The sequence below is a fragment of the Haliotis rufescens genome, unplaced genomic scaffold (genome assembly GCF_023055435.1).
Source record: "Haliotis rufescens isolate VD_foot unplaced genomic scaffold, xgHalRufe1.0.p SCAF_12, whole genome shotgun sequence".
NCBI lineage: Eukaryota > Metazoa > Mollusca > Gastropoda > Lepetellida > Haliotidae > Haliotis > Haliotis rufescens.
In genome coordinates, this window is record NW_025963802.1 from 6,648,573 (window position 1) to 6,670,312 (window position 21,740).

Here is a 21,740-nt window from a genome sequence, read left to right on the forward strand (position 1 = left end):
CAACGGCGTGGATTGTTGCTCACAATATCAATCACTGGATTATCTGGGCCCGATTCAAATGTATTCGTCGTATAGCTTTGCAGCGGCTTTCAACAACAAACAAAGATGAGCTCTGTCAGCATTGCAAGTGTAACAGTTCTAATTAAATGACGTCAACAACATTTTGCTCATTTGCTAAATCACGAAGTCGTTCAATCTAACAAAACCCGATTAGTCTGATTAAATGGAGACAGTATTTCGATACCACACATGGATTCTAATCACAATGTCTAGACCTACGCTGGCAAAGGACAAAAGACATTGGAGCCAAACCAAATCCAGTGTTAACAAGAAACCGTTACCACTATCCCTCAACTTGAGGAAAACGAGACTTTATACTGCATTTCACTGCAAACAGACAAATAAAAACACAGGAATACCGTCCTCATTATTCCCGCCTCATCTCTGTCACTGTCACACGAGAGTCTTTTTCATATATTCATGGGATATGCCTAAAAAAATTAATATGTTACATTCAGTAACATGACTGTTAACGTAGACAATATATATATATCCCCGACAGCTATACACTAACATTGTAAACAATTCTCTTTTCTGCAAAGCAACAAATTTAGATTCGAAAACTACATTAACTGAATGTACCCTAAAGAGCAAATCAGAATTCACATTTATTATCTCAGTCCAAACTGAAACAATTATTTACGAAAATACTCCCCAGACAATTTACAAACTGTCATGAGACAGCCCGAAATATTGTCTCAATAATGACAATAAGCGTGCAGCTCTTTATGTAATCAGAAATCATTAAAAAAAAACATTTATTTTAAGTTATACGTATTTTGAGACAAGCGGAATACCATCCTTCGACCACAGCGCCCATATGATTAATAAAAAAACCTGTAAAAATGTAACGGAGTTTTATTAACGAGGTTTCAATGCCCTCATAATGATAAAATATATGAATATTAATGAATATTAATGAATATTTCTTTGTCCTGACTGACACCATTTACATGTCAAAAGTAAATATCAAATACTTAAGGATATGTATGCAACTTTATCTGTGTGACACCCTGAACGACAATCACAACAGCTAACGTATGTATATGCCACGATGGAACTGATAACCCTTGCTTCTGGAAGGTCGGTTGGGTACATGTACACGTTCACAGCCCGTAATGCAACATACGCATGACGATTACACTTGCGTCCGGCGATAGGTCATTATGTAGGGTCCGATAAATAATGGTGCATGTAATCATTTATCTCGAATCGCAGGCATTAGCTGGCTTTTATTGAGAGGCCAATGTTCAATGACAAGATCTTGGATACGCCTGACGCTTTATGTATTAAGGCTGACTGATCAGAGACAATTTCCGCCGGGCACCTTGTCGTCAATACTAAACGCTATATGGTAAATGAAAATAGGTTTATTGAATGCAACAGCTTTGTTGAATCAGTGACTGTATGCAGTACGCACACATGTGTTAACCAGCGTAATATATGTTATACTGCAGGTTATTGATGTAACTATACCGTGGATATTGTGATATATAATAATGAAAAAAAAGGTACATGTATATGAAATAAATACTACGATCGGTTGGTTACCTTGTATTGTTAAATACAACGTTTATGGATAAACAGTGATGGGTCCGTCAGAAGCCCATGTAGACATTGCGGTCTGTAATTAGCAAGGTCTGGGCGACACTAACCATCGCTTGTGTGACCGCATGAGCAACGTCGTCGGAGTACCATCAAACACAATCAGCTGGGGCGAACCATTGTACCCACCCAATCCCAACTGCAGTCGTCCAGGATTAACAAAGCTACCTACCGCCGCCATCATCATCAGCAGCAGCATCATCATCATCACCATCATCATCATCATCATCATCATCACCATCATCATCATCATCACCATCATCATCACTACTTAAATTATTCTGAAATTATATATATATATATATATATATATATACAAAGCTACCTATCACCATCATCATCACCATCACCACCATCATATTCATCATTATCACTGACATTATATAGATATACATATCTACAATCAGTGATTTCTAATGATGTATGAACATATTGAAACTTGGGAAGCAGTTTTTGCAAGCCCTTCATTAAACAAATCGAAATTTACAAAAGATATACGTAATATCACTTCCGTAATGTCTACAAGACTCGAATAGAAACAGCACACGCTTACTATAATAACCCTCCGCAGGGCACACTAGCCATCTCTTTCTAGACGTAATTTGCTTCCTTTTATAATGAATAAATCACCTTTTGCCATGTAACACCGCCCTGATTAGATTATATTTGATCTTGGTGGCATCAAAAGCTAAAGCATGTGATGAGCAGCCACAGGAGCCTCTGTATCAGGTTTTAATCAATTTGATTGGATTTTAAATTCTTTCATAATCAATATAGTTCAAACCTTCATGCAATGTGTGTGTTATTATTTTCCGTCAACAAGATTTTTTTTCTGAGTGGGGAAACAACTGACTGTGAAGAACCATCAGTCAAGATTAAATATGACAGCATAAAGATTAGAACCATTATAAAAGTATTTCCATTCCAAATTTTTCATAACCTCCCAGCCGACCTAGGGTCTGTTCGTTAATACACCATGGCTCCTTTGTCTTTGACCGTGCATTAACTAACTGAATTGTCAGTTAAATACAACTTGGCAATGACGGACCGTCTTCTTCCCCCTTTAATTTACCTTCGTAATAGAATCATTTCACGAAATACGTGTGTCGCCACCGGGATTCGAACCCGCGAAGTCCTTACCGCCTCGGACTCTAACTAACCATTTCAACGATTTCAACCAGGCACTCGCGTTCCAACCTATACTTACTCTGTGTAATTAGGGACTCCGTTGGGACCGCATACACACGTAATATCCAAACAAAGGCCATGAACCTAGGTTGTCACGACACGAGCATTATCTCTGTAAAGTCAGCTGTACCGAACAAACTAGACTTGCACAAGTCTCTAAGGCATAATTATTAGTTTAGATAATAATTATTGAGATTATACAAATAATAAGACCAAGTTGTTCCCATAAAAGACTGGTGTCCTTAGATGTACTGTCCGCTTATCTAGACTTGCCTATTACTCTACAATCATGGACTTATCATTCAGTACAGCCTTGGAGCAAGGCTACGAACAAAGAAACTGCTCTTACTGACACACAGCAGACACCTGAGCCAGCTGCAGATTGAAATAGAAAGTGTAAGACTCATATCTAAACAGCGAAACCCTGCTAATACGGACGGTATTGTACAGGTAAAATCGAACGGATTAACCAACCATGGCAAGAGAGCCATGTATATATATACGTTTCAGAATAACAGTATACTCACCTGCACATATATTTCAACATAGGTTAGGAGTGATATCCTTTGCATATGCATACGTTCCAAACAGTAATCGCCCAGAAAGCAAACTTTCCGGACAAACAAGGTTCCACTCTATACGTATTCATATATTCTATGTCATATGATAAAGTATCGTAATAAATACATGTTTCTCTAATCAATCAATGGAATATATCTTTCTAGCTATGTAATAATTCGGTCATATTTTCAGCAGCCAACCTAACAAAATGAGGGCACGATAATTTGTTGCCAATTGCAATATGATATTTGCATTATTTATGCTGTTGTTGTTGGTGCAGGGAAGTCCCTGGCCTACATCCTGCACTGCGACAGGATGGGCCCACAGCCTGTTTATCTCGTAGATGCCAACGTGGGGTCATTAAGTGTCTGGTAGGCATCCAATGTCTTATAAAAATAAACCTGGTCGTTACTTAACGTTGAGTTGTACTTGGCGCAGAGGAATACAGTGTTCTGCTCTGCTGGTTCCATAATCAGGTAATGTGTAGGTCATATTCATCCTACACTGACAGTTGTATGACTATCACATCAACAACAACAACAACAACAACAACAACATCCTCATCATTGACATATGATAATAATGATGTATTATACGTATGATTATTTAGACCTGCATCACATCGGGTTATTATTATTATTATTATTATTATTATTATTTCATATGATTTAGTGTGTATCTGAAACATTCAGCGTGTGTTGGTTTGCGATTAAATTGAAAAAGGTTTAACCATTCTACATCAATAAAACAGTTCGACATGACCAATACACACTCCCATCCAACCTTCGGAAACCGAACAAACATTTCCGCTAGCGAACACTCAAACTGTTAGACTGTTTACTTTGGACAGCTCGTTCCGCCATATTGCTTTAAAGTTTCTCAACTGGGTCGAGATCCCGACCAGATAATTCTAACAGAATCTCTGTTATCAGAGGATAAACGGATTGAACTAAACATTCCAACCATCAATACGAACCTTTTCGACATCCTTGCGTCGTAACCACTTCGCTAGTGTGTCACCTCTCCCCCCGTCCACGACACACAGACACAACTTACGTCAGATATACCCGTCCTGCTAAACGAACAGGTGTGGGCAGGTACAACGTATATCCGCAAAAAAGTATCCGGTATATGCGATGCACAATGCAAGGTCCAGTTAACGTAAGTTCAAGCCGACACAGTTTGTTGAAAGTTTACAATTCCCCTGGAAAGGATAGGGTACGGCCAGGTGAGTCACAGGTGATCTCAAAGCCAGCTACGTGAGACCTTTGACCCCATTTGACCCCAGGTAAAACCAGCTGCTGGCGGTAACTTATAACCCAGGCTATCTACATCTGTACATTAAAACACACTAGGTCGTGCTTGCCTGCGTATTAGGTTTGTTTTGATGGGCCTGGGAGAAAACTTTTTTGACACATTTGTAAAAAGAGCGCTCTGACTCGTCGTAACAGTCTGTAGCGCTGAGATACACACGCTATCACGTTACACGTGAGAAGCTATTTTAAGGAAACGTAATTTGGGCACTTATGCGGAAATAGAATATGGTCTGATTATGCTAGAAATGTAGGTCACGTTGTGGTAAGTGGTCATCTACAAATAATGTACAGTGTATAGTAAATTAGAATAATGTAAAGATTGTTAATGTTATATATTGTATACATGAACAAATATTATGAATATATATATTTATATATACAAGCTGATTACTGGTACTGTGTACATGTATAATAAGAGATATTGGTTTGATCAGTTTGTAACAGAAGATATATGAAACGGTCTAAATCAGGCTCATTTGGTACGGAATGTCTGGATTAGGATCGAGAAGTTTAAGTCAGATTATGTCAATAACCAAAATTGAGATATGGCTTGTTTAATGTAATGTAGGTTATTAAAAATACATAATTTGATAACTTTTGTGTCAGTTTGCATTACAATTTGCGTGAGCGTAACACAGAACTTATGTGTATTATCTCATAAAAATGTAAAAGTATCTTTAAAAATCTGCACATTTTATGTCAATTAAAGTTTACTGTGTAGACTCCGCAACCAATCAACTCCTTAACGCATTACTAAAATTTAATTTATTAGTTTCTTACTAATCCTAAAATGTACATATATATACATAACTACTGCGACAAAACATACTAAAATCAACGTGCATGTGTATTTAATGTTCCTTTGAGCACGTGGCTACCCAGCCGTATCAGCGCAATATGAATAACGCGTCTTATCTATTTACGTGTCAGTGATTGTCAATTTGTTTCAGTTCGACTCCGCTTGTAACACAAACGCCCTTAATCAATATCCTTTTCCATACCGCCATTACACTGATCAAAATGATAAATCCCGGACCGTCCAATACTGCAAGATCCGACTTGTGAAACAGGAATAATTCACCGTAGTCTTATGAAATATGCACGACATTGCTTCGCCTTTTTAATCAAGTATAACTGTGATGTGTCAAACGAGACGGCGAGCACTGTGTATAACGAATGCAGGAAGTGATCTCACAGCCTACTGGCACGAGGCCGCGGGGTGGTGGACTTCATAAGTCTGGCTGTTTTGCCAGCAATCTCTGCAATGGCCTGTCAATTCCCATAGCGAATAAATCGGATATATTTGGTATTTGATGCATACACGTACAGATTAATATCCTGTCCGTGGCGAATCGCCCCCAGACTTAGGCAGGCTTTGGCAGTTTCAGTGTCACGCATGTCTGATATCGTGCAATGTTATGGTACACATATTATCCATCGATACGTATGCATTTGTTAGATTACACATGTTGGGATATCTGCGAGTGAGTGAGTGAGTGAGTGAGTGAGTGAGCATGGTGTAAAACCGCTTTGAACAGTATAGTCCAGTTATATCACGGCGTGTCAGCTAGTGGTGGGAGGAAAGCCCGAAGTGATGCAGGTCCTAGACGATTACCACTTGAAATTCACGAAGACGGGTATGGCGGGGATAATGACAAACAAAGAAACATAATCAGGGCGAATCCGGAATTAGAAACCCACGATCATAGGTTCCTGACATGCCCAAGGGAAGCAAGTCTGCATAGCGAATCATAGACGATTGGGTCAACCTGCCGCCCTCTTGAAATATCAAATGTGAAGTGATATTTAAAATTGAACGAAGATGATGGTCTATGTTATTTGTTGTACAGATGAAATATGCATAAATAAAACACTGGATTATCAGAACACACATCTCCGAAATCAATGAAACCTTGATTTAACGGAAAGCTTCTTCGCGATACGACAGGGCTTATGTCCCCGTTATATCGCTGGACTATAACTGACTGTGACGTCATACAGATATGTGAGTTCTACCCGGCAGATATGTCATTGCGCCAAATTAACCCAGACTAGACCAATGACTATAATTATACGTGTCAGCAACACACAGTGTTCTACCCTAGCCGCTTACCCACACGTACATTCAATCATATCGTGTTTGTATTGTGGGCTTGGGGTCAGTGAAGAATATATTATGTCTGTGTGGTACAACAGAACCACAATGTCTAACAACACGTATCATATATCAGGAACATTTACCTGTCAAACAATACCAGGCATCCAGGCCCCGCCCCATGGATTAAGCCAGCCTTCAACAAAAGCACGTACAACTCACAGTACGGCTGGAACTAATGCCCCGTATCGCCCTTATTATTTTGAACGTGTATAGACGTCTACAAAAGATCCCTACCACCTGCTTCAACAAGTCGCAGTCCCCTGGTGTGCTTCCTCGGTGCCTGTATATGTATATTACAGGCAGCTGTACTAGGTGTGTGGATATAATGACTCAACATATTCGTGCATGTCAGTTCGATGAGTGTTTTTCAGTACGTGACAAAACGGTTGTAGGGCTTTACATAGAGGAACCCAAACAGCTATGGCAGTCAGGAAATGAACTCAAGATATCGATACAAGCGTGAATGTAGTTGCGACTATCCTGATTTTCGTGAATTCATTAATCCGAATTGTTTATCATTTCGAATTTTATTATTATTTCAAACTGCGGAATATCACGTATCTATCTAGGGCAAGTCGGTCCCCTGTAAGCATTGAAATTCACTTTGCTCTAAGGAAATCTTCGGCGTAATGACGTTGTTCACTATACACTTCTCGTCGGGTGTATCGAGGAAGTGTACAGTGTGTCTGGTCGTACGTGTATGTTAAGTCTTACCCACGCGTTAGTTTATATATACCGATCATGCATGTCATTAACAAAGTCATTATAATTATTGGTCCCTTAGACGTGTTAATGTACGTGGCCTTGTGGTTAAAGTGTTCGTCTTCGCGCCGAAGATCCCTGTTCGATTCTCAACATGTGTTTGTTTGTTTTTTGTTTGCTGCACTCAGCAATATTCCAAAAATAGCCTTACCACACGATCCCGTTAGTCGCCTCTTACGCCAAGTATAGTCGCCTCTTATTTCAAGCATGGGCTGCTGAAGACCAATTCTGACCCGGATCTTCACGGGATCCCAACATGTGTCAAACAATGACACTGCTAGAGTATTGCTGTAAGTGACATAAACCATCCTGTTTCCTAACCCATCATGACACAGATACGGTGTCCTTTACAAATCAACTCCGGATGTTTCGAAGCTGCGTAGATCAATTTGGTACATCCAAAGTATGTTATTCACGTGATCAATTTGGATAGCAACGAGGAAATACACATTAAGAATGTTTACAACAACAAATATTCAATATCTCGATCTTATCTCGAACTCGATATAACCAGAGTGGACTCATCATTACAGTCACTGCCATATCACAATGACAATCCATCGATTGATACATGGTGTTTACCGGTAGGGCAGGCCATGCGTACCCTACTCGTGAACACATTGTGTCATCACTGATTTTCAGTGACCTATTCATCAAGTTTTCACAGCCATTTTGCCTTTTACGCCCAATGTGATCTGTTTGTCGGATGGTTGAGACTGGTTATTCTCTGGCGTTGACGTTTTATGTTTAACCTAATCCTAATCCGTTTATACGGGTTGCTTGGAGTATTTTGGTCAAACATGAATAATTCAGTTGCACACGGCACATCAAGATAAACGTACTGGTATCTGCACCAAAACGCATCAGTGGAAATAAAGACCCACTCATCCATACAATTACCCGCTATTACCCTGTCACTTCTACTGTGCCAATCAACGAATAAAGACCAAGGATGTCTAAAAAACAGGATGAAAAATAAATAATAAATGTAACAGCCCAGATATCGCAAAGTTAGATATGTGGTCGTGTACGTTAACATACGTTGAACCTGTCAATAAACCTAATGATTCTAGTTCAAGAGCACACAGCCACTAAGAATCCAAAGGAATATCCTCGTTCAAATCTATCAGTTTATCATTGAATAAGTCAATTCACACAATCCATGACGCGCGGGAAATGTGTTCTTCATCAACTCAGCTGGTTCTATTCATATAAACTTGCACATTGAAATAAAAAGTCAGCTTACCCTTTTCCGAAAGAAATCCTCAGTGAAAACGACACAATTAGTTGTTAATCATTGCTATAGTACACATTGACGGAGTTCCTGAAGAGAAGCTGATCAAAACAAATACTGGATTGATGTGAAGGGTTTTTCTTCCTCCCAGTATGAAACAAGTTGCACATTTGGGAGGCTGTCATTCTCAGATGTTTGACAGGTACGTGTGCTTGTACATAGCGGGGGGATTTCGTAAGTGATGATGAAATTGATTTCTCGTAACAGGTGTTCAATCACTAGCGCTTGAAACGTCGACAAAAGACTCGCCATATTTTCCTAGCTTTGATTGAGTGCTAGTTTGGTCTAGAAATGTACTGGATTTAGACAAATTGTTGCAAAAAGCAAATTACTCATTTTGTTGTTACGTGCGTCGCTGGTACTTTAAGCGAAGAGGTTTTTCGATCTCAATGTAAGAAGTGACAAGTTAAAGACACTAACAAGAAATGGGATCAATCAAATGTCGGACATTTACCCGTTGACCTTTAGTCAAATGGACTCTTTGAAAGGATTTATCATCATCATTACAATGACCTTGTTCACCACCACCATCATCATCACCACTACCATCATCATCATCATCATCATCATCATTACCACCACTATTTCCATCATCCTCACAACCAGCACCATTAATCACTACTGCAACCATCACTACTATCAGCACCTTCATCATCGTCATCGTCATCATCATCATCATCACTACCAGGACCAATATCATCATCAATACCAGCACCACCAGCATCGTCGTCGTCGTCATCGTCACTGCATCATTATATCCTATTAATATCATATGATATATTTCATAGATGTTTTGTGATGTACCAAGAATATATGGGTTAAACATAACTATGCTTAACGTTCTAGCCATTTTAGTTGAATTCAAGTAGAAAACATCAAAACAATGGAAAAAGGTAAAGCATCTTTTGGAAGGTAATAGGATAAGGATCTCGTATTGATAAATATCTCAGATACCAACGATTTTGATGAAACAAACACTGTTTCCCTTAATGATTGCAAGTACTGAATTATATCACATTATGCACAGAAGCAGAAAAGGCATGTGAAGGGTTAGTCGACTAACTATTGCCACGTCACAAGATTTTCGCTGTGTATCTATACTCTTGTCTTGTTTTTGGCGACTCGACATGTCAGCACAAGAAACAAGTTAGATGTTTTAATCTCATGAACATTCACCACCACCACCACCACCACCATCACAAGCAACATCATTGCCATCATCACTATCACCATCACCATCACCATCACCACCCTAACCATCACAATCAATAGTATTGTCATCATCACTATCACCATCACCACCCCAACCATCACAATCAATAGTATTGTCATCATCATTATTACCATCGCCATCACCATCCCAACCATCACATTCAATATTATTGTCATCATCACTATCACCATAACCACCACCATCACAATCAACATCGTTGCCATCATCACCATCCCCACCCGTGCCATCACAATCAACATCATTGTCATATCCCCCCAACCCCACCACCACCATCACAATCGTCATCCTTGCCATCATCACCATCACCATCACAATCCCCACCATCACGATCCCCACCACCATCATCACAATCGTCATCCATGCCACCATCACTATCACCGCCATCACCATCACCACCATCACCACCCCCACCATCACGATCCCCACCACCATCATCACAATCAACATCATTGCCATCATCAACACCACCATCATCATTGACGTCACTACTACCAACAACATCACCACAATCATCATCATTGTTATCATCCCCACCATCATTGCCGTCACCACCACCACCACAATCATCCACAGTGATATCATCACAACTACAACCATCACCGTTGACGTCAGCACCACCACCATCACAACCTCCATCGTGCAACAACACGATTCTCATTATTTTTCTACGTGTTTGTAAAAACTCAATCACGTTTTAATGAATAACGAATACGGTCGTTTGACATATTGCCTGTATTTCCTGTCCATCATAATGCCTTCAAATTATGATAAACCACATGTTTATCACACCTATGAACTGCGCAATGAATTGCGAGATTTGAAACGAAAAACGTCAGAGAAACATGGAAATTTCCCAGTTCGGGTCAGAGATCAACGTCCGTGCTTAATAACTGCCGGCACTCCTGCGTTCAATAGGCCCTTCAGTGAGCCATGTTGTTGTTCCTCTGGTGTGGCCGTGATGGAGACGTGTTGTGCGGTGAAGAAACCGCTGGCAGACCAGGTTCATGAAACAGTCATAAATATCTTTCCAGACAGTTTAATAACTGTTGCTACTTGCTTAGAACGCACTGAAAGATTTTTTATAAACTTCCTTGTCACATTTATTTCTCCTTTATCTCACCTTATCATTAGGAAAGACATTAATACATTCATTTTACTGCGAGAAAATGAAAAACTTTGCAAATAGCCAACTTGAGCAGATTGAAACACATCTCTCCTCTATGGTGAGCGAGTGAAAGTTGTTTTGTGCCACAATAACAAATACTCAAGCTAAATTATGACAACTGGTGAATGATCGAGTCAGGACCAGGCAGATCAGTGACTGAAGCATGAACAACGGCCCTAACCATCAGGGTATGATGCGAAACCAACCGAGTCTGACGAACCATTTAACATTATTTGGGGATAGTGAATAGGTTTAACAGAAAGCAATAGAGTGTATATAGTAAGTGGATGAGTTTGGTTTGACGCCACCTAAACAATATGTCAGTTATACCACGGGTATAACAAATCTAGAATCAATCAGGGCCAATCATGGATTCGAACCCACGATCATCAGTCCCTGGCACAGATCTAGAGAATCTGATGTAATTGGCGGCTTTAGGCGAATGGGCCACCTTTGCCCCCTGGTGAATGTCATGCACTGATTATACATTATACTATCCAATGATTATACCACGTATACGGTGTACGGATAATCATGATGAATATAGTGTACAGATGGCTATGCCATGTATACGGTATCTACAACAATATTGTGAATGCGGTGTCCCATGGTTCTTCATCTTCACGTAGCATCGATCACCTGAGCCAAGGCTACAAACTTCCTTCCGTAACTAAATATGGTGTGTGAGTTAAGCAGACGTCTAACTAAAGACGAAGGCACGATCGCACGTGGGAACACCTACATCAGTTAACACCTTAACGATACGCGAGGGTCCTTCTGCGGCCTCATTCCTTTAATAACTCTGTTTAGAGGGTGTTGAAAGGCAGAGCAACGATGACAGCCACACGTATGTGGAATAGCCGTGGACGACCACAAAACTGCTGATTAGGATACAACGTTGAACTAGCTTTTGTATTGATTCTATGTAGATTAACATTACAAACATTTCTGAAGAATATGTATTAATGTTGTATTCCTGAAGACTATTTAGTGAATTCGTCGAAATATATTTTGTTATTAAGCGTGAAACTGTCTGGCAGTTGACCAACTTGATTTCGAATTAAGCAAGCCAGGGGATGATACTGAGAAAAATCAGTTCGAGTGAGTGAGAGAGTGAGTGAGTTGGGTTTAACGCCGCTTTTAACAGTATTCCAGTTATATCACGGCGTGTCAGCTTAATGTGGGAGGAAAGCCGGAAGTGATGCAGGCCTTAGACGTTTGTCACTTTGGTGAAACCCACGAGCATGGGTATTGTGCTGACAAACCTAGAAACATAATCGGGGCGAACCGGGATATGAACCCACAATCACAGGTGTCTGGCGTGCCCAAAGGACGCAACTCTGCATAGCGAATTGCGGCGCCTTAGACTTCTGGGCTACCCGTGCCCCCTACATGAGTTCGAGATATTTCTAATACAACAAGGTCGTGGGGACGAAACTAGTTGGGTTTACGTTGCTTTGAATATTAATATCACGGCATGACGTGGGAGGAAATCCCGAAATGATGCACATTTTAGACGTTCGCCACGTTGGGGAAACTATGCGCACTGGTATGGTACTGACGAACCACGATTCAAAATCAAGACAAATCTGGGATTCGAACCCGAACTGGATCATGGCTCTGGGGCACAGCTGTGCACAGTAGCTTGCAGTGCCTGACAACATTTGGTCATTCGTATCCCCAAGGGGACTTGGGGTGGCTCGATATACGTGCAAATACGGGCTGATAAGGAAAGTGGTATATGTCAGGAGTCAATAAAATGAGTAATGGTTTAACATTGTGATGGTATATGCCGCGAGTCTACACAAAGAATAGTAGCTGACATGGATGGTGGTATATACTGCGAGTCAACACAAAGAGCAATGTTTGACAAGAGTGGGGGTATATTACGCGAGTCAATACAATTACAAATGGCCGACAAAGGGTTACGATCTACACTAATGAGTTTTTCCTTTTTTCATGAGACAGCCAACTCACCTGATCGGCTTCCGTTGACCTTAATACTATTCTTACCATAATTAGACTGAATGTGGGTGAACAACGCCGTTGAAGGTCAACGAGTTTGTCTGCACTTAGTACTTTCAGAGTCCCTGTCAAATATACATATTGTCGCTTGTCTCCCAGTCTGTCAACCGATCAGTCTACCTATCCGTCTAAGTTTAACTTATCTGTCGCCATGCTCACTGATTTATTCGCGTTATTAGCGTCTCAATGAGTGTCTGCGTGTGTATGTAGAATGAGATATGGTACCTGGTATATATGCCTCGGTTAGGATGTGTGTGGGTGTCTGCTGGTTCAGTCATTGGCTGTGTTGGAATATGGTTGCCTGTATCAATTTCATGTGTGTATGGTTTCCGCTGTCTGTCTCTCTCTTTGATGCATGTGTATTTATATATGTGTATTCCGACTGAAGTGGGGGGCACGGGTGGCCCAGTCGTCTAAGGCGCCGCGATTCGCTGTGCAGAGTTGCGTCCCTTGGGCACGCCAGAAACCTATGATTGTGGGTTCGAATCCCGGTTCGCCCTGATTATGTTTCTAGGTTTGTCAGCACAATACCCGTGCTCGTGGGTTTCACCGAAGTGGTAAACGTCTGAGACCTGCATCACTTCGGGCTTTCCTCCCACATTAAGCTGACACGCCGTGATATAACTGGAATACTGTTAAAAGCGGCGTTAAACCCAACTCACTCACTCACTCCGACTGAAGTGGAACACAATGCCAGATGCATAGGTTTGTTTGTTAGTTGTTTAACGACGCTCTCAGCTATATGTCTGTAAATAATCGAGTCTGGACCAGGCAATCCAATGATTGACATCTTAAGCATCGAGCTACGCAATTGGGATACGATGACATGCATCAACCAAGTCAGCGACACCCGATCCCGTTAGTCGCCTCTTGCGACAAGTACAGTGGCCTTTTACGGCAAGCATGAGTTGCTGAAGACCTATTCTACCACGGGTTAGATGTATAGGTACAATTATTAAGGTATGTTTGGACTATATACCCATTTACATTTAAGGGTATTCGTAGGTATTGATAAGGGTGTGTGCAAATTGAATCCCAGGTGAATGTGCATAAGTGAATGTTGTTTTACGTATGAATCAACATTGTAACAGCTACACCATGAAGACCTGTAAATAATCAAGCCAGGCACACCAGGGGTTCTTAACAGGAGCAATAACCCAGGTCGTCGGGACACTATGCCACCCTATCAGAGAAGTCACACATAGGAAATACCAGATGCTCATTTTGGTCGGCTTTTGTGACATGCATGGCGTACTGGGGTCCTATTCTGTCCAAGAATCCTCAGGTCCTCTGCATATATTGAATAGAAAGTGAACTGCTAGTAGGTATTTACGTAAACTGGATTGAAACAATTTACAAATAAACACATCAAGTACAATAATGAACCTTGGAAGTAGAATGTATTTAGATGAACAGGATGAAACAGCGAGGTACAGTTATGAATGATGAAGGTAGAAATGTTTTCAGGAGAACTGGTTTGAATCAGGTAATAATACAACATAGCTAGGTACAATAACGAAAGATAAAGGCACGCTTATCGGAAAACTCTATCAATGTAGAATATCACGACGATCAGAACACCAACCATACGAATAGATGCTACATGATATTTAGCGCCCCTATAACATGACCACTTGACTTAAAAGACAGCAAATATGATGGCAAAGGGAAATTGATACTAATGATAATCACAGCTTCGTTGTTAATTGCAAACAGAAGCCACAACGGAATACAACTGAAGGCTTCTAGAGCATGGGAAGATTAAATATGGAAATAAACTACCACTGTAATTATATCTAATGGAAATTCTCAAGAGTAAAATGAGCAACCTCAATAAGGCAATTATACGAGGCCATAGTCAGGCCGCTAAGTAAATGGGATGTCCATGCATCCACTAGGAAGGTACATATGTAAGCACGCGGCTAATTGGCTGTACGACCCAGGTAGTCTGTTAGATTAGTGAAGATGCTTTAAAGGAATCGTAGGAACGTGTATAAGGTTTGTGTAATATGTTACTTATTACTCAAAACGCCCACTGCATGCAACCATGTTTTATCACATTTACTCACCAAGGTGCTGCATAATATACATGTACATGTCTTCCCTTCGTTGGTTTGCAGATCACAAGGACCATGGGTGACATCGTTTGTTTTAATAAATATTAACAAAACACGTCATAGATTTAGCAGAAGCGTGGTTTTGCTTCAAAGGGTTTAAATGAAACTTATGTATGTGAGGTCTAAAAGGAAATTTTTGAATACTAGTTAATCTTTGGACACAAGTCTTTGGTGCAAAAAGTGCACTTGGTCATTAACTATCTTATTAACTTTATCTCTTATAACAGATGTGCAATGTAGTGTATGATAACACCGAGATAATGACGTACAGTGTCTTTTGTCACGAGGCTATCAAAGTTCTTGATACCCAAAATACAGCCTTATCATTTGATATGGCACACCTGGGATTTCACCACGTCCTCTAACTCATGACTCACACAACTGTTCCATGAATCCCCAAACCATGGGTAAATCTGACCAAATAAACATTTTACCAATTCTGATTCTGTAACAAACAAACAACGTAGCGTTATGGGCAGCAAATACATCGCGAACACGATGCTCAGATTCAAATAATAATTCCTCTTTCGGTAAGAATCCATTATTCGCATCAGATCAGCCATCAAGAATAAAAATGTATTGGCATATCCTTAAAATATAATTTTAATAATATTTAACCACATTTATAACATTATAGCATTACGAAGTGGCTATATATAAGAAAGCAGGGCAATATTCTGTGTGTATTATGTTATGATAAAAAAGAAAGAGGAAACTAAGTTCAGATAATTGAACATGACTGTTGATATTGGAATCTTCACCATAGCCTCAAACGCTATCAATATTACACTTTGGACTACTTATACTGATGAATGCTTCAAACACTCCCTGTAAATGTAACCATGATAACGCTCTTGTTTATTATCATATTGTCATTGTTCAGGAACACATTACTCAAAACTCTTCTCTTCTTCTTTGAAGATCACAAAGTGTGTTAAATCGGGCTGAAAATGGACCCAATAAATAAAAAATTACCTTCTTTTTTTTTAAATTAAAAAAAATATATATTTTAAAAGAAATTCAATTTCTAACTAGTTTTCTGTATTGTCTACACAAATGTCAGGTGAGTTTGGTTCCCCATTAGAATTGTACACAGCAGTTTCACATGGACAGACAATTACTGATGTTATTTTGGGTTGAAACCAAAACGCATTAAAACAACATCACGCTAATCTTTCTTGGCAAACGGTTTATTGTGTACTCAGCTAGAAGGTTGATGATCCTGTAAAACCACATTGTCCATGCTATTGTCATTATCATCACTTAATCAAAATGTATATGATCCGTCACTGTTGCCTCCGAAAATACATTCCAATCCTTCCAAACCCTCGTCCACCATCCCACAACTCATTCAGTACACACTGCCTCGCCAAAAAAATACCAACAAATGCTAAACTCTTGGGATCGTGAGTTTCAGATCAAACCTAGAATGTCTTTCAAGGGTTCTGCCAGAGACACGCGAGAATCTTTGTATTTTCATAATGCTGGATCAGAACAGGTGTTTGGTGGATGCGAGTGCATGGTCTGCGTGTAGACCCTGCAGGGGGCAGATGCTACACACAGAATGCAAGGGTTTGCTATCAAACCAGGGGAGATCCTTAGTGAAAGAGTCTCGTCCCCCGCAAGATTCTACAGCGCTAGAACTGCTAAGTTGGACCCCGCTGCTAGCCTAATGTCAATATTGCTACTCGATATTATCTTCTCTATATCTATCTTTCTGAATCATAAACCCATATTTCTACTGAGGGCTTCCTGTTTGGGAGATGGGTTTACACCGCGGCAGGCGATTTCATCAGCCTTTGTATCCCCGTGGGATGGAGGGGTTTTAAACCGTGTTGAAGGTCAGCATAAACAAGCAGCATATTAACATGCCACATTGTACCTACGTGGCAATGTTCTTGATGTCAGTATGGACTGGTCCTGATGGACATTCAGATTTGATATTTAGATGTCTGATGACGTATAATGCCAATTATTATAATGTCTTTTTAATCGTTGCATCATACATAGCTGAGATGACTCATGTACTATGAATGTATGTATTGATAATTACTTTGATTTTATAAAAAAAAACATTGTTAGAATGTAACATTATACCGTAAAGATGTATGAATAATAATAAATTAGAATTTATGTACTCCTAAAGGAATGATATATTATAAATAAATGAATTAGAAAATACAAAAAAAGGAATTACATGTAGAGTGAGTTTAAGTCACTTCGGCAGTATTTCAGCCATATATATGGTGACATTTGATAAACTGCAACTTGCAAAAGTACAGTTTATTAAGCAGTGATATATCACAAATGTATCTAGGAATAATAACTTGCATAATAATGCAGGGCATATATCGTTCAGTTATTATATTTATAAACTACACATGTTGGAATAATGTTTGATAAGTGAGTTTCCGGTGATACACATATGTGTTTTATAATTTAATGGTAAAGTGCTTTGATAGAGATTCATCATTGTGCAATCTATCCTGTGTTCGCTACGATGTTATCATCAAATGTCTATTTTTGTCCCCGTGTAGTAACCCAAAACACACAAAGATTCTTATAATAAGATTACTTCATGTCTTCTTCCCGCAAAAGGGACGATATGGTCGCCATTAAAGCCTTCCCTCATCACGGGATTGATTCTGAGCAAAATTCAATGTGAAGCTCATACTCATCTTCTTCCTCCGTTAAGTTGCTGTATTGTTGTAGTTGCTAAAATCATCCTCTATCCCATTCCATTCCGTTCATTTTCGCAACAGCAAAATAGGGAAACTGGAGGCCCCTTTTACAAAGCAGCTAAGGCCAAGACACTGGAATGCCTTCTGTCAAGACGAGAAGGTACAACAGATTCTAGACTATGGACCGATGGTGTTTATAAACCACACGTGCAGACAATCACGGCAGCGAAGTGCCAACACATACATTCAGATAGACCACACACTCACACTATAGTCTGCCGTCCAGCCATGAAGACAGACAAAGATTGTGTCAAACATGATCTTATTACCTAGCGATGACCATCTGACAACTATTAAGGAAAGAGAGAGGGTGGATTGCAGGATGTGAAAGTGAGGGAGTCTGTGGGCATAGTTTTATGGTGTCCATCCACTTCACCAATTTGTTTAACCCATAAGAGAGGTACATGTAATTAGGTGATCTGAATGTGCTGTGATAGACTGGGTTATCAAATGAGGTAATTAGGGCATGGAAGAGCCCACTCATGGATTACCTGGGGGACCAAAAATAACAAAAACATGGATGACACTACCCAAACGAGCCAGAAATTTGCAATAACCTCTGCATTGTCTAGTACTCTTTTTGGCCGATTTGGGCCATATTACACCAATAAACATGCGACTGACACAATTCCATCATCTAACCATTTCCAAACAACAGCAGATGGTATTACTGTTGTAACATTAGATTGTACTGATACAATGAACAAAGCATGTATATCACCCAAATAACGATCGCTCCTCGCGCGTTGAATCAGTACAATCTGTCGGCTGGATTTCAATCAAACATAAATTGGAAGGATGAAGTAAACAAAGATAGATGTATGAAGCTCGCTGTCTGGGGTAAAGCGTTACTCTGGAAAAGTACTTATAGGTGTTTATTGTGTTACGTGTCAGGGTTTAAAGATCCCTCGGTCTGTATAAGATATGTGACTAGTGAAGTTATTACTGCGCTAAATTCTTCCACTGGCTGCCATTGGGTGTCAGTTATAGGAACTCGTTTTGAAGAAAACGGACGAAATATGAAAAACAGTTTCGCTTGTTGAGTGAGCGGTTGGGGTTAATGTCGCTGTTGTCAATCCATCAGTCATATAATGTTCTCAGCTGAAGGTGGGAGGAAGCCCAACACGACTCGTAGATGTTAAACCTTTGGTGAAAACAGGTGTGGTCCTGATGGTCCAAGGATCATAATCGAGGATAACTTTAGATTCAAACCCAAGGCTTGTGGGTCCTTCGTGAAAGTTAATTGCCTGGACTTAGACCACTGCCTACATGCGCCCTCCTCTTACGTAACTTGGGTCTTCATTGAAGAAGCCAAAGATGAAAGCTGTCTTAGAAGTTGTGTTGGTACACCAACATAGCCACAATACTCTGGCCAACTGGCAGCCCTGGCACATTTGATTCAAGTCATTAACAACATATAACATGTATCTGTTAACACAAATTTGGTAATGTATATCAATCGATGGGAAGAGATTCACGATTACTAAGTACACGGAAACAATGTTTCAGATTAAGGATACTCATGACACAGAAGCAATTAGTCAGTTACGTAATTACACTCAGGGCACTAAATACAATGTCTAGACATAGAATGAAAATATGCACCACACTGCAGAAAACAACAGCCCTTTCAGTATAAGAGTTATATTTGATACATCAGTGAATATATTATGCAGCTACGAATTGAGGATAAAAAAATCATTTTAAATCTTCAGAACTGCATCGTAGTACGTCCCGCTGATTCTTGTCTATTGACAGTAAAACGACAAAACCCTTTCTACAATCCTAAAAAAATATCTGCTAAGTGTATCATTGTATATCAGATCAAATGAATATCGAGTATGCTTTTATCCAAAAATGGTTTTACAACCGATCTCATGTCCAATGGCTTAGGTACACTAAATATACTCAAACAAACGATATGATTAAAGAAACTATAGAAACCAAATAACGCATCGACTTAGATACTGTCTACTAACCTGAACTCCTGGTTGCAACGACCAACACTCTGTGTGTAGATATATGCACTACATTTCAGCGATATTGTTGGAAGGAATAAAACAAAGAGGCAGTACCATGCCAACATTTCATTCTAATTTGCTTAGTGTTGGGTAGTATGCAAGCACTCGCTGATCCATCCCCAGGGACATTGTCTGTAGCCCTTTTAGCTGAGAAGAAACGAATAAATGGAACAACGCAAATTAGTTCCATTTTTATTACAAGCTTTCTAGAATATATCGATCAATAATTTCATAAAAATCCAAGAGTCACTATAGTTTTTACTCATTAAATTAACAACCCCTGTAGACACGATAGCGACAGAAAAGCTGTTCCAGTGTTTCAGTGTGGATGTTGGTATTAAAGTTTAATATGTTTAGCAGTAGGTAGCGTGTCGTGACGAGTCGGCGGATTGTGTTAAATTTGTGACAGGCTGACGTTGAATCATGCATTGGATTTTCACAGAGCACTGTTACAGATGACAAAACGGCGCACAGAAGTTGTGATGAATGATTTATTCGACTTTTCAAAACAATTCGCCCATGTGTAGCCATTTGTGAGGTTGTCCCTGATATTGAAGAACGCTTACGTCTTTTATTGATGCGCCGTGCACTTATGTTAACAGGCCATATCACGGTGTGTCAAGCTAACACGGGAGGAAAGTCAAACGTGACGCAGGTTGTGAACGTTTGCTTCTTTGGTTAAACAGGCGTGGCCGTGGTTAATGCTTATGTTTAGCCATATGAAACATTCTGTAAGCCATATAAAACATTATGTAACTCCATATGAAACACTATGTTTGGCCATATGAAATTACATATTCATGGGTCATATGGAACTCTATGTATAGTCGCTATGACTCATATGACTCAAGCGTTCTTCATATGACACATTATGTAAGGCCATATGAAATTATATATTTATGTATGCCTATGGACATTATGTATAGAAATATGAAACACAATATATAATCGTATGAAAAACTATGTAAGACGAAATTCTATGTACATGTGTAAGCATACGAAGCACAATGTATAACAATCTGAAGCATTATGTATGACACTCTGAGAACATACTGAGTGTATTATCAAAGCTCGAAAGAATACAGAATATGTAAAATAATTTTCATAATCTTTGCGCCGAAGGCAACCGGGCCCCTGGTCGATACGCTGGTTCTATAAGTGGGAGGTTTTCTAAATGCACTGTTTACTTGTATGAAACGTAGGCTTCAAACACAGACACAATTCAACATAAAACATATATAATGCTTACTTTTCATCATTGATGCTGTCAATCGATTAATAATCTATACCCATTGTATATATCAAAGGGTCCAGGAAAATGGAATTGCGAAATTACATAAATGATAGCAAACAATTCTTTTGTACAAAAAGAAAAGTTGTCGTTTAAACTGTAAATTGGAATCTCTTGTAGGTTCCTTTTTAATATTTGAAACAGATGCAATAATATCACAGCGTAAATAACAATCAACAATTTAGTTGATTCATAATTCAAA

General features: G+C 39.6%; 1 protein-coding gene across 8 annotated transcripts in view; it reads right to left on the minus strand.

Moving 5' to 3' along the window:
- LOC124141240 (endothelin-converting enzyme homolog) overlaps positions 1–21,740 on the minus strand; it is a 157,285-nt gene that overhangs the window by 43,757 nt on the left and 91,788 nt on the right. For 3 of the 8 annotated variants that reach the window (XM_048393310.1, XM_048393315.1, XM_048393309.1), the window contains exon 1: positions 20,206–20,327. The exons of 4 other annotated variants lie outside the window; for them this stretch is intronic. In XM_048393310.1, the coding sequence (XP_048249267.1) occupies positions 20,206–20,312 (107 nt within the window). In that variant the 5' untranslated portion in view covers positions 20,313–20,327. Of the gene's footprint in view, positions 1–4,390; positions 4,681–20,205; positions 20,328–21,740 lie in introns of those variants that run through there. One more of the 8 variants, XM_048393317.1, reaches the window with a different exon arrangement.